Source organism: Ambystoma mexicanum, chromosome 8, assembly GCF_040938575.1.
Source record: "Ambystoma mexicanum isolate Mex_15411 chromosome 8, UKY_AmexF1_1, whole genome shotgun sequence".
Lineage (NCBI taxonomy): Eukaryota > Metazoa > Chordata > Amphibia > Caudata > Ambystomatidae > Ambystoma > Ambystoma mexicanum.
Genome location: NC_090929.1, coordinates 1,617,982,083 through 1,617,996,690, shown reverse-complemented (window position 1 = coordinate 1,617,996,690; position 14,608 = coordinate 1,617,982,083). Strand labels below are relative to the sequence as shown.

The following is a 14,608-nucleotide window of genomic DNA, read 5'->3' as shown; positions in this document are numbered from 1 at the left end:
CCTTGGGAAGGACAGGTGTGACATTATCCCCGCACCACGCACGTGCCACGGTCCCAACAAAGGTCTTACCAAAGATTGGGCTGCTACAAACACCCAGTGCAAAATTAATAGTTCTCAAACATAAAAATACTCGCTCACAATACAAAATATACCTTAGCGTGCGGCACTGCTGCACTCACGCTAATTATTAGGTAGGTTTTGCAGTGCTGTATGATATGATCAGTCATTTATAGCGCGCCTGTACACAAGTGTATTGTGAGCTAGTGTTGTGGGATGAGTGGAAGCTTGGTCTAAACCAGGGGTCTGCAACCTGCTGCTCTCTAGATGTGTTGGACTACAACTCCCATGATCTCTAAATATTGATTATCCTGGCTAGGTTTGGTGGGAGATGTAGTCCAAAACATCTGGAGAGCCAGAAGTTGCAGACCCATGGTCTAAACTGTGTCTATCCAGTTATTTCCCAGAAATCCTGTCCCCTTTTTTTTGTAGAATTGGGGCAATGTGTTGGTGGATGCTTGGCGCGTCAGCAGACATTTCAATATGATTGAATTTTTGGAGGCCCTCTAATTTATTTGATGTTTTAAATGAGTGTCCTTTCTTTATTCTTAAATTACTCCATATTTCGTTTCCATTTCAACCAAACTGTTTTTTTAAATGTGAAATATTTTAGCAGAATATTGGTACCTCATAAGCGATTTTAGAAATGTAAATTGTCCAAGTCAACACAGGAGGTAAAAGCAAGTGCTGCTGGACGATCATTGAAAGGTTGCCTCTGTTTTCCCAATTTCCTCATTTTGAGTTGTTGTGTGTTTATGGGTGGGCAGTATTTTGCAATAACATGTTTTACCGCCCCCGCCTGATTATGGGCTAAGCAAACCATATATTTGAAAAAAGCCTGGTTCCACATTGAGGTGATATCGCTAAGACAAGCGGTGGTAATAGTCCATGAGGAATTTCCACAGGTGGTAATTCTGCCTGTATATCCCTATGTGACTTAATGATAAGGAATAACACCAACTCTAAATTAGGTGCTAAATTACCACGTAATGGTAATTCCTTCTTACATACAGCCAAACCTGTATTGAGGTCGTTAGCAGGGAGAAAGAGCTGCATACTAAAATCCTTCTTGGAATTGCCCAATGTCTGTGCCTCTCAAAGTGACCCCTCTGATGCTAATTTTGTTAATTTGGTTAGAGAAACAGAATTGTGGATACTGAAGTGGGGTTGAAAATGTAGAACAGGCTTGTGCTGCATCTCCTATAAATATTGTGTACTAGCTGGGGTACCCGGCGTTGCCCGTGTCCTGATCGAGTGGTGTCTCATGTGCCCTGGAGGATGTTGCTCTTGTCCTCTGGTCGGCAGGATGTGCTGCTGTTTGTTGTCATGTTTCAGAAGCTCTTGATATTGATTTTCGCTTTGCAACAGAAAGAGCTTTCCCAAGCGATGTTCGTTTTTTGTGCGACATGTTTTAGTTACTCAATGGCTTCAACACATTTGAGAGAATGTCCAAGAAAGATTGATTGATTGAACTTAAGCAAAACTGTAACCTTCAAATTTCCCATATTTGGAGTGGCATGATAAAAACTTTTAAAAACTTTTTTTAATCCCCTTTAAAAATACTTCAATAAACATTTTCGAAGTGTATACAGTAGTAATAAAGTTCATACAGTAGTAATAAAGTTCAAAGGAATAACCAACACTTCAAACATTTTGCTTCGGACACTTTTCAAAATGCTGTCTTCTTCTATTACCTACTGTAGTGAATTGGGGTGAGCATCAGTAAATGAGGGTGTCTATGGAGTGAATTGTTTGCATCCAAACATAGACTACAATCTTGCCCCAGACAAATGAGGAATCCAAGCAAAATTTGGTAGACGTTGGTTTAACGGTGTGGATTTGTACAGCCGGAAACTCATACGCACATGCGTACATACATTCATCTTTATATATAAAGATGAATGACTAGAGGGCCGGTCATTTGCAAATGAGTGGCGTGCAAACTGAAACATAAACCCATGATCCCTTGCTTTTTTGAGTCTGTAATCCAGATTTTAGGAGGGGACACATCACTGTAGATGAACAAAAAGAATTTTTAGGAACTGGAGGGCTTAGCGCTGTAGTCGATTCCTAGTAAGTAAACAACTCCTCGAGGTTCTTCAGATGCTAGTAACTACCACTGATAATGCTTTATGGAATCGCACAAATGCCGGCCCGGTCCAAAGATGCTGAATTTGAGTTCTGCCGTTTCCAATGCAGTGTTTCTAATGGCCGCCATTTTGACATTTTGACTTGTCTCCCGCTTCTTTTCAGCTTTGGAGCAGCTGCTGACGGAACTGGAGGACTTCCTAAACATCCTGGAGAAGGAGAGCTTGAGCAGCACCGCCATACTGAAGAAGTGCCTTCTCTCCGAGATCCTACAGCTGTGCCTCAGCTCAAGCAGCGGTGAGTCTAGGGTCGCTCCTAGAGATTTGGTGCCCGCTACTGGTGGAGGTTTAATTACTACATTACACGACACTGATACGAGGCAAGTGGACTAGTGCTTAAGCCAGGGTTGCCCATCTCCAAGCCTGGAGGGCCGGAATCCTGATGGGGTTTCTGGATATCCCTCATTAATATTCATGATGACACATTTGCATACATTTAGGATCATTGTATGCAAATGTAGCTCATAAATATTAATGATGGGTTGCCTGAAAATCCAGCATGTTCCCGGTCCTCGAGGCCAGGAGATGCACAACCCTGGCTTAAGTCATTGAATGTGTGCCCAAGAGACTTGAACTCTTACCCTGCTTGACCGCAGAGAGTACTCGCGGACAAGGACTTCACCTCTCGTTCCTCAACTCCAATATCTGACAGAACTGGATGCCGAAATGGTGTTTTATGGGATAAGACATCGAGGGGGCATTTAAAGTGCTGCATAGCGATAATTGGGGGCAGCACCTTCAAAGTGTCTGGCGATGCATTAAAACCGGAAGTAGCTAAGGAACCTTTAAAAGATGTCATCTCATGTAGTTAAAGAACTGGCTTAACAACGCGCTTGAGATTTTGTACTTGGAGAAAGAAGGCAGAACATCGATTTTAAAAAGTGTTTAATAATATCATTATATCCTGGAGGGGGAGTGACGTGGCACTCCCCCATTTGCCAATGACTGGGCCATACGAGCTGGTACGGCTTGGAAATCCCCTATGGCCTGGAAATTGGCCAATGTGTTGATGCTGTGTCATTCCCGGGGTGTGTGAGTGCTGGCGACAGGGTTCTGAATGTCGCTCCTGTGATAAGTGGGAGGGCTGCTAAGACCCCTGCCGCCACCACATTTTCTCTTATTCGTCCAGGTCCCAACTGACAGACGTGGCCCGGGCACCAGACAGCACATATCCCAAACCCCCCAGCCACCACCTGCTCCTTATCTTGCTGTGGTAAATCTTTGTAACTGATGACGTGATGGCAAACATGGATGATAGCGACATCTACTGGGGGAGACCAGTGTTGTCACTTATCGTTCGTTCATAAGCTTTATTTCGCGTAAGGCAGAAATAACGCACAATAAAATATCAGTTCAAAAAGATCATCTTATTACATCCAAACTATAAAACTAACACTATAAACATCGGTATTGGCAATATATGGTCCACAGGGAAAATACCTTCTCATTCAATTAGTTTCATGAGGCAGATATGAGGTAGTCCTCCGAGGTAGGACGTTTGTACAGTGCCACCATTTTAGATATGAAGTGCTTTTCTTCCAATTCTACAAACCTGAAGAATGAGGGCATGGTAGCATAACAAAGTGCATACAATTCTGTAGCCAGGATATGAAATACTAGCGTGCCGGATCTGGCATGCTTTGGTCTGCTTGCCGGTAAGTTCCGGAAGCGAGCCATATCTAGGCCACTTCCCTGGCGTGCCTCCCTTGTGCGTCTGGCCTACGCAAGACTTGCCACTCTCGTTGTACAAGCTTGGTCGCCCCTTCTTCTCCATGCTATAAGCAAATAATTGGAGACAGAATGGACAGCCAAACTGCCTTTCGAAGAGGGTCATAGAATGAATGCTTGCATAGTTGTCCTAATGCAGGGTTGTCCAACTCTGGGCTTTAAGGGCCAGAATCCTGACAGGTTTTCAGAATATCCCTCATTAATGTTAATGAGGAAAAATGTGCATACATGTAGAATCGTTGTATGTTAATTCATCTCATGAATATTAATGAGGGGTATCCTGAAAACCTGGCATGGATTCGGCTCTCGAGGCCTGGAGTTGAACAACCCTTTTCTAATGGATCTCACTTGAAACATGGGTTTTAAATAACCTTTTCTGCGGTCCATGTAACTAGGGCAGAACCACATAAAGTGGGTGATGCTTTCGGTCGAAGTCCGGCACACGGGACAAATCTCACTGACTCTACTATTCTATTTGAGGCACAATGGTGCAAACCGGAGAAGGCCCATGAGAAGCTTCACAGAGAGAGCTCAGCCTCTCACTGGCTTGAGACGCATTTCATATAAATAAGTCTCATATTGTTGCCTGGCATCCCAGTAATGACTAAGCTGCTTCCACTGTTCAATTGACCTCAGCACCTCTGTTTTTACTTTGTCGAGGGAAGCATTTTTTATAAGCTGCTTTGAATTGGCATCCATGCCTTCCTATGCCAGCCAGTAATCCCCTCTGCCCATGTTGAAAAGCTCCTTTTTTATATAAGCGAAGCAGGGAAGTGATTTCCCACCTTCCCGGGCCCTGAAATGATATGATATGTTATTTATAAAGCACTTAATACCCAGAAGTTTCTAAGCACGGACCCGGGGATCAAACCCGGTGTTGCTCTGTGTCGTCTTGCTTCCAAGGTGAGCACGTTGCCCCTGAGCTATCCTCCCGAGACCATGATATCCTGCAGGGCTTCTCTTTAACTGCATGATCTACCATGGTCCCAATTCTTACCCTAGGAGAGCAATGGCCCGGATTTACATAAGGAATCTATTCTTCGGTGGTACGTCTCCCGATGCACGGGCGGATTGCATGCACTAACTTATCTTTTTGCTTCCTTTTGCACCGTAGGACATCAGGTCATGGACGTCAGTTCAGAAGACCCGGTATAGCCTTGGCTCAAAGGCAACATTTTAAGACTTGCTCGGATGGGCCCTGGTTAGCTCCAGTTCACTTAAAGCCCTTGCATGTGACTTGCTGCAAGCAGACTAAAGTATATCATCTTCCACCTCTGGACTGTTTGGTGTATGCTAGGATATGCTCCTAAATTAGTGGATTATGCTACATGCTCCATCTGTATGAGTTGCTTTGTATAAGAGGCGAGGAACAGAACAGAGAAAGGGGGCAATTGCTGTGATGCAAATGTGAATTTTCATCCTATATACCTCTTCTTCTCTAAGGCTGTCTGTATATGGCGTCCCCTCTCAGCCCCTCCTCTTCTAAAATGGTGCAGGAAGAGAAAGCTATAATTAGGATGGCCCTCAGATCCCAACAGACTGGCAGATGCCGAAGCCCTTTTATCATTGCTTACAAATCTGGAGGCTGCCCGAATTATAATTTGGTTGCCGTGAAAAGTGAAATGTGCACCCAGCCCAATGTGGATTTTATTCTTAGTGGGTCAAACATGAAACCCGTTCATCACAGACAAATGTGTCAAATATAAGGATTTTCATGCATTTTTATTGTTCCAACATGCTTTTTGATTTTAAGCGACACAGCAAGGAATCCACACTGGTGCTATTAGTGTCATTTACTTTCACAGGGGTATTTCGAAAGATCACAAGACCATCCATTTTAGAATCATATTCCAACAGAAAATAAATGATGTAGATTGATTATTCTAGGTGTTGAGAATGTGCTTTGCTCAGAAGTGCAACCTTATTATTAGGACTGCAACATATCCTGGAAGTGATGATTAGAAATAAACATTTTACATTTTGAATGTTAATATCATTAAATAGCAGAGCATGTACTTCCTTCTTAGAAAGGGTCACGCCCAGATTAGAACCATTGCTCAGTTTCTTCTGTGAGCACCAAGACAATGTTTAATTTTGCATGCTGGGCACTGATTGGTTTGTAGTGCTGTGAATCACACATTCGTTAGAGCATGCACAACAATAATAGTCATCAATAAACATAGAAAATAGCAAATGCAGTTATAGATCTTGTTACCTGGCCTCGGGTCCCTTGCAATGTCCATGAGAACCGAGCACCGTCTGCAGAACCGCTCCTTACCTCCCTCATCCCACCTCATGTGGGCAATGCCCCTTGCGCGTGATTGTGACCTTCTTGTTGTACAGTCAATCTGTTGGGTACTTCCACTGGTTTTTTCTTAACGGGGGGCCAAACTCAAATGTGGAAGAGGCTGGATATCGATCTGTGCGAGAATGGTTATCCTTTCTTTAGTCTAAGAGCCCACTGGCGGGCTCTCGCCGTCTCATTATACCGCTGTTTGCCGCTTCTTGCACATACAGATAGGAAGAGAGTGAATACCAAATAAACTATGGTCACTTATTTATTTTAGAAAATTCTTATTCAGTGTTCAAAATTAAAGGCCGCTGGAGTCAGCTAAACCAAACAAATACATTTACAATATTTAAATCACAAAAAATGTCTTACACAACAATATTTACAAAAAACACTTCGAGAAATGAAGCGTGACTGGGGATTAGTTTGCAGTGACTGTGCTGATACTTCTTGGCATGTAGCAACGCACTGAAGTAGGAAGGAATAACAGTAAATAGAAGTCTGTACTGCTGACTTTGCTTTGCATTGATTTTGAACATACATAACAAAGTATGTCTCCAAAAAAGGCTGGTCCCCACCTCAAGCGCGGTCTGTATCACTGATATCCACATTCTAATTTTAAATCATAAAAAAACAACCCCCTCCACACCCACTTCAAGAGGCCTGTGCCTTTTCTCTGGTTGGGGTGGGTGTAGCAAACATGCACCTGAGAACGTGAATGTCGCCAGCAAAGAGACAGAGGCAGAGAGGGGGGAGACAGGGAGCGTGTGAGAGCTAGAGAGACCAGGTAGAGAGCCAGAGAGAGTGAAGGAAAGGGCCATAGAGACCGAGCCAGAGAGACCAGACGGAGAGTCAGAGAGAGCTAGGGAGAGAGTCGGAGAGAGCGAGGGAAAGGGCCATAGAGACAGAGCCAGAGAGCCAGAGAGACCAGGCAGAGAGACCGAGGCAGAACGCAGAGAGAGCGAAGCAGAGAGCCAGAGAGAAAGGCAAAGCCAGAGAGAGTGAGGCAGAGAGCCAGAGAGAGCGAGGGAAAGGGCCATAGAGCCTGAGAGAGCGAGGGAAAGGGCCATAGAGACAGAGCCAGAGAGACCAGACAGAGAGTCAGAGAGAGCTAGGCAGAGAGCCAGAGAGAGCGAGGGAAAGGGCCATTGAGACAGCGCCAGAGAGCCAGAGAGACCAGACAGAGAGTCAGAGCGAGCTAGGCAGAGAGCCAGAGAGAGCGAGGGAAAGGGCCATAGAGCCAGAGAGGCCAGACAGAAAGTCAGAGAGAGTGAGGCAGAGCGTCAGAGAGACTGGGGCAGAGAGCCAGAGAGAGTGAAGCAGAGAGCCAGAGAGAGCGAGGGAAAGGGCCATATAGACAGAGCCAGAGAGCAAGAGAGACCTGGCAGAGAGCCAGAGAGAGTGAGGGAAAGGGCCATAGAGACAGAGCCAGAGAGACCAAACAGAGAGTCAGAGAGAGCTAGGCAGAGAGTCAGAGAGAGCGAGTGAGAAAGGGCCATATAGCCAGAGAGAGAGCCAGAGAGACCAGGCAGAGAGTCAGAGAGCCAGAGAGAGTGAAGCAAAGAGCCAGAGAGAGCGAGGCAAAGCCAGAGAGAGCTAGGCAGAGGGCCAAAGAGAGCGAGGGAAAGGGCCATATAGCCAGAGACAGAGCCAGAGACCAGGCAGAGAGTCAGAGAGAGCAATGTAGAGAGCCAGAGAGAATGGGGCAAAGCCAGAGAGTGCGAGGCAGAGTGCCAGAGAGTGAGGGAAAGGGCCATAGAGCCAGAGCCAGAGAGACCAGGCAGAGAGCCAGAGAGAGCGAGGCAAAGCCAGAGAGAGTGAGGCAGAGAGGGCCATAGAGCCAGAGACTCAGAGAGACCAGTCAGAGAGACTGAGGCAGTAAGCCAGAGAGAGCGGGGCAAAGCCAGAGAGAGTGAGGCAGAGTGCCATAGAGAGCAAGGGAAAGGGTCATAGAGCCAGAGACAGAGCCAGAGAGACCAGGCAGAGAGTCAGAGAGACCGAGGCAGAGAGCCAGAGAGAGTGAAGCAGAGAGCCAGAGAGAGTGAGCCAAAGCCAGAGAGAGCAAGACAGAGAGCCAAAGAGATCGAGGGAAAGGGTCATATATTCACAGACAGAGCCAGATAGTCTGAGAGACCGAGGCAGAGAGTCTGGGAGACCGAGGCAGAGAGCAAGAGAGAGCGAAGCAGAGAGCAAGAGAGAGTGAGGCAAAGCCAGAGAGAGCAAGGGAAAGGGTCATAGAGCCAGAGAGATCGAGGGAAAGGGCCATATAGCCAGAGACAGAGGCAGAGAGACCAGGCAGAGAGTCAGATAGACCGAGGCAGTGAGCCAGAGAGAACGAAGCAGAGAGCCAGAGAGAGTGAGGCAGAGCCAGAGAGAGTGAGGCAGAGAGCCAGAGAGAGCGAGGGAAAGGGCCAGAGACGGAGGCAGAGTGGAAGACACAGACAAGCAGAGAGATGCAGATGGGCCGAGAGGGAGATAGAGGCAAAAGCAGTGAGAGGCAGAGATAGAGGCTCAGAGGGCAGAAAGAGGGGAGCAGAGCGTATGGGAGGGAACGGGAGAGAGGGGGAGGTCGAAGCAGTGACTGAGTGGCAGGAAATAGTAGGGGGGAGTGGGTGAGGCAAAGGGATAGAGTAAGGCAGAGGAATAGGCATCCATAGGAGTAGGGAGGAGAGGGAGAGTGTGGCAGGTAGGCATACGATACATCCGGTACTGCGACTTTTTTGATATAGCTCTTTATATTGCCCAGTTCTGCTGATTATAACGCTGGCATTGAACACAACTTAAAAAAGGGTATTTGTGATTGACCGAGGAGCAGGGGGTGTAGCCCCTTCCCTCATCCCAACTTGCAGAGGCTTGCTTTGTTCCGTATGGGGTCAAATGTATCTATTTGAGACAGAAACCGAGACCGAGAGAGAGTGGTGGCATTGTAGCGAAAATGGAGCCTGTCTGCAAATGGCCAGGGCTAGGAGTGCAGGGCTGCAGATTATTTTGCCCTGCAAGGCCTACTTCCGCCTTCCCCGACTAACCGACTCCCCTCTAAGATCACCTACCACCTTACACGACACACACTCACTAACCCCCCCACAAAAGGCCACCACAGGCCGGTCCATTAGCACATCAGCATCAACTCAGCCACTTGTGTACAGGCGCGTTATTAATGGAATATCATACCATGACTGAGTTCTCCTCTTTAGCCCTGTCGCGCTCTCCCACATCAGCGGGTAATAAGACGCACAGCACTGTAATCTGTTAAATCTCTGGCTCTGCTCTATGGATAGCATCCTCTCAGATTTCTTCCGCTGAACCCATAGAAAGCACAGGAACCGGTACTTCCAACAAGCCCCCACCAACATTACCGTTGTTGCATCTGGTTTTCCCACTAATGAACCCCAAGGTCCTTTTCTCTTAAAGAGCCAAACACCGCGAGCCCACCAACAGTGGCACAGAGGCGCTATACAAGACCACTTACCTTACAATACTCTGGAGAAGTGGATTAATTGTAAAGCGCACGTTCCTCCCCCAAATAACACGTGTCCATATCTTCGTCTCCACTGAGGACGCACAGAAGATCAGAACTTTGTAACATAAACCTAACCCTTTTCTCAAAGATCACAAAACAGCCTCTGTATGAGGGACACTGTCCTGAAAAGGAGAACGAATGTGCTGGGGACACCACCACTGACAGAGAGAGCAGGGACGTGCGCGATGGGGTGAGTCTGTGCCCGATGAGGGGTGCCGTCCTCATCCTCCCAACTAGTGTCCACACCTGTGCCCATCTATCGCAGGAGAATGTAGGCAGAGACTCAGCAGGGGCCTCAAAGGGACAGGCAGATGAAGCAGACTGCAAGAGCAGGGACAGAGGTACATGACTCTTTGTGGTTGGTGGTAGATCCCTTAGTTCTGCTGGGGCCTCCCTCTGGAACAGCCTCCCTGCCTCTCTGAAACTTGAGGAGAACCATCTCCGGTTCCGGGAAGCACCTCAAGACCTTCCCCTTTGCTTCTGCTTTCCCTCCTCCTCTCCCCTGCTGATCTCTTGGCTGAATCTGAAACTGCACTGGTTACCTGGCTACCCTCTGATCTTTGGCCCAGGATCCCTCACTGCCATTTGCACACCCGCACTGCCCCCCTGGCAACTCTTGCACTTTTTGGACTGTTTCTTTATCCCTACAGCCCCTACCAGCCCTTGACACCTGATGTCTGCACTTACCCTTGCCCTTGCCACCAGCCTGTCACACTTTTTTTATTGTCTTATTTTACTGTTATCCTATGTACAGCACTGCCCCTCCCCCTAGCACTTTTCCCCTCCCCCACCCCCTTGCACTTGCACGATCTCAATGTCACCTGGCCTAGTAGGATGGTTGTCTCTGTCTTCCCTCTGGTTCCCCTTCCTTGCCTCGTCGCGCCTTGAAACACTTGTGTATAGGCGCGTTATAAATGCCTTATCATATCATATCATAAAGGAACTCGGCTAAATGCATTTCAGAACAGCCATAGGAAAGCTGTCCTATTTTACCTAACCCTCATGCCCACTCCTCTATCTGAAACTGTGGGATTTTTCGTGGCGTGCTCTGAAGGGGTTAAGGAAATGCGAAGCATGGCTAATTTGGAATCTTTGATGCCCAGGCTAGTCAGGAAAACATGTTGTAGGCTACAACAAGACACCAGTGCATTTGTGGCTTGAACTAAGCCTGTGTAAACCTTTTAAAAAGTGTTTCCCACGCCTCTGCAAACCTGCAAGTGAGATCAGGGTTCATTTGCAAGTCTCTGCAAAACTTTCTTACAGCCTGAACCTGCCCAGGCCTCATTCCAGATCCATGTGTGACCTGGGGGAGTTCGAGAGGGGTCGAGATTCACAGTCAAACACACTGGAAGGAAAGCATGACAGGCAGGAAAGGCCACCGGAAGGGGTGGGGCTGGGAAAAGGCTGCAGCCGGGTATCTGCGTGTTATTCACATAAGACATCCCGTTAAAATATGCAGTCCTGCATCTCAGTAGGTTAAAGCACCTACGCTAAAGATTTGTGTGCATCCTGCAGGATACAGTTTTAAATCGGGATAAGAACGAATCAGTCTTTCATCCTCCGGAAATGGATCAAAATAAACCATTACATTGGGTAATGTTTTTATTTTATTTTTTATTTTATTTAAACAGATGGTGTGGTTTCCTTATTTGAAACCTTTAACCTGAGCATGTCCGTTCTTTCATCATGATTCTTCGTTTGGTATACAGTATCTTAGTAGCAGTGCTTGGTAGCATCTTATTAGTCCTGGGTTATGTTGTTGATCTCCTCTGGTTTCTTAAGGATTAAAATCACTAATTTTATGAGTGCTAATGTCGTTTTCATTTTTTCTCCTTCTACAAGAGTCCTCCACCACTCATCGACATTCCTTGTCGCGTAGCTTCTAAGGATGTCCCCCAAGCACTGCTCTCGCTCTTTCCTTAAACCGGTACACTGTAGTATGAGGTGTTTCAGAGATTCTATCTCTCCTTTTTTTTCGCACATTCTGCAGCTTTCCGCGATGTCCAGCCTTTTTCTTCTTTGTAATATTTCTCCCGTTGGTAAAATGTTCAATCTGAATCTCAGGAAAAGGTCTTGGAAGTACCAATTGGGGAATAAAGTCAAATAGCTCGGGATCTGATTCAGTTTTCGTGGCTGGGCCCAGAAGTCTTCGTAACCTTTATATTTACAGTTATCTTCTTGGGTTTCGATCCAATCTGCCATGTATAGTTTCTTTTTAGTTTTGTCTGGGTTAATCCATAAGTCATCCTCTGTCTCGCTGAGGTTCACTAGGATCCCTCGACATGACTTTTGCCAGTCTGTTAGGATTACTTCGGATTGATCTTTTAGGGCTTTTTTCAACACCCCAAATCCACCCGTAGTGTTTTCCTCAAGACATTTCCGATAGAAACTTAGTGTTTTCCATACCACTATTGTTTTGAGTGATGTCAGAGCCAGCTCTCTTCTTATCTGCTGTATTGGGGCTGATTTAGGCAGCTGTAAAGCTTTCCTCCAAAACAGACCCTCCAGGATTGACCATGTTTGAGCTTGTAAGGGGATTGTTGATTCTACCCCATATGTTAGTATTGGCACCACTTTCATCCTATAAAAGGCTATTAGAGGTGATAAGGTAAATCTGCAGTACCTTTTACGCAGAATTCTCCCTTGGGCAGCTAGATTGGTTGCTTTTCTTTTTAGCCCAGCTATTCTTGGCGTATTGTTCTTCGTGTTGTCTATACAGACTCCTAAGTACGTGAATGCTTCGACTTCCAGGATTGTTTTGTTTCTCAGAGACCATCCTAGTTTTTTCCATCTGGCTTTATTACCTCCTGGGCCTAACTTCAGAATTCTTGATTTTTCTGGGTTTATAACCAGGTCATTTGAGTCCACATACGACTGTAATGATGTAAGCTGTCTTTGCAAGCCGATTTGGGTTTGGTCCATCAGGACGATATCGTCTGCGTAAAGCAGTCTCCCAATCGGCGTTCCTGCTATTTTTGGTGGAAAGCAGCGGGTGGACTCAAATGAATCTTCCAGATCTGACGTGCACAGGTTGTACAGTTCCGTTGCCAGCGGGCATCCTTGCTTTAAGCCCATTTTTATCTGAATTTCGTCTGTTAGTGTACCCGCTGTATCCAGTCTGACTCTGATGCTTGTGTCCGTGTACAAGTCCTTGATGTTCTCCACCAGTGACTGAGGACATTCCCAGTTTTCCATTTTCTTCCATAGTTTGGCTCTTTTTATGGTGTCGAAAGCTTTCGACAAGTCTACAAACGCGATGTAGATTCCTTGGTTTTTGTTTTTTTGTGTTCTGGCTTTCAATAAGTTAATCAGGAAAATGTTGAGTGCTGTGCCTCTCCCCTTCACAAAACCCGATTGCCAAGGATCACAACGTCCACTTTGCTGTACCCAGTGGTTTAATGCTTTCAATAGTGTGGACGCAAAGACCTTCCCCACCACGTCCAGTAATGCAATCGGTTTGTAGTTGTCTGCTGATGTTCTGAGACCCTTTTTGAAAATGGGTACCACTACTGCCTTTCGCCAGGAATCCGGGATTTTTTCTGTTGTTAATATGTAGTTGAATAGAAGTTGAAGGAATTTGGCCCATTCACCTATGTTGCTTTTCAGTATTACATTCGTGAGCCCGTCGGGCCCTGGGGCTCTCGAGTCTTTCAATTTTTTGCGGATGTTTTCTATTTCCTCAATACTGATATCTATTACTGCCTCATTTTTGTTTGTCATTGATTTCCGCTTTGGGTCGATGTAAATTTCCCCTTGCAGCTGTGTATAATACTTAACCCATGATGAAGCACTTATTGGGTTCATTTGACTTGTTGCTTGGGTAATGACAAGAGTACATGACAGATGTGCACCTCTAGGTCTGGGGTGGAGTCACTGACATGTCTGCCATGCCATGCTCAGTATTGTTTTCATCCTTCGGAGGATGTTGAAATGCGTTACAGCGACATGCGTGACATTGCAATAAGGGCAGTGCGCTGCAGACATACACATCTAGAAGTCTAATGGTCCTGGAACAGTTATTCACATGTGAACGATGCAGCCATGTATCCCTCCGCAGCTTCTCAGCAATGCCCCATGATGACGGGCAGTATTATTGTAGGAAAGATTCATGGCAGTCAAGTGTTGACCTCTAATCAGGCATCTTGCACACAAGTCAAGCATGCTTGATGCAGACACTCATCCGTCTGAAGTTGCCCAGATGAGTAGGGCAGGCATTTGCCTCTGCAAAGGCTTTTGGAGCTGGGGTAGAGTCAGTCTCAAAAGAAGCATACACGAAGCAGCCGTTAATTCCTCTGACATTGCTTAAATGAGTACCACTTACATAAGTGATATTTGCACTTGGGTCTTTATCTGTAACCCTACAGTCCACCTACCTGCACTTTTGGACACCTGCTGTCTGCACTTACCCTTGCACCTGCCACCTGCTGGCTGCACTTCTTGTTATTGTTTTGATCCCATGTACAGCACTGACCCTCCACTTTTGTCTGGCACTTTTCCCCTCCCCCCTCCCCTGCACTTGCGCAATCTCAATGTCACCTGGCCTAGTAAGATAGTTGTCTCTGTCCTCCCTCTGTTCACCCTCCCTTGCCTCTTCGCGCCTTGAAACAATTGTGTATAGGCGCGCTATAAATGCCATATCATATCATTTCAGTGGCAGGAGCCTCACCATAGAGCTTGAGTAATTCTTCCGGAGAAATCTTGTTTGTGAACTGAAAAGAGATGAACTTCCACAGACTCTGCTGACCCTTTTAGTCCATCATATTCCGGCTTTCAACTTTTATGAAATAGCACCAACCTAACATCTGAACACGTTGAGTGTGTCTGGGCTCCCTGTCCCTTGCATCTTAACACAAGTCTCCTTGTGGC

The 14,608-nt window shown here is 46.3% G+C and overlaps 1 protein-coding gene across 3 annotated transcripts in view; it reads left to right on the top strand.

Annotated features, from left to right (window-relative positions):
* The window catches only part of AFAP1L2 (actin filament associated protein 1 like 2), a 921,662-nt gene that overhangs the window by 356,306 nt on the left and 550,748 nt on the right, over nucleotides 1-14,608 (top strand). For all 3 annotated transcript variants that reach the window (XM_069611872.1, XM_069611871.1, XM_069611873.1), the window contains exon 2: nucleotides 2,311-2,442. In XM_069611872.1, coding sequence (XP_069467973.1) covers nucleotides 2,311-2,442 — 132 coding nt within the window. The remainder of the gene's footprint in view (nucleotides 1-2,310; nucleotides 2,443-14,608) is intronic.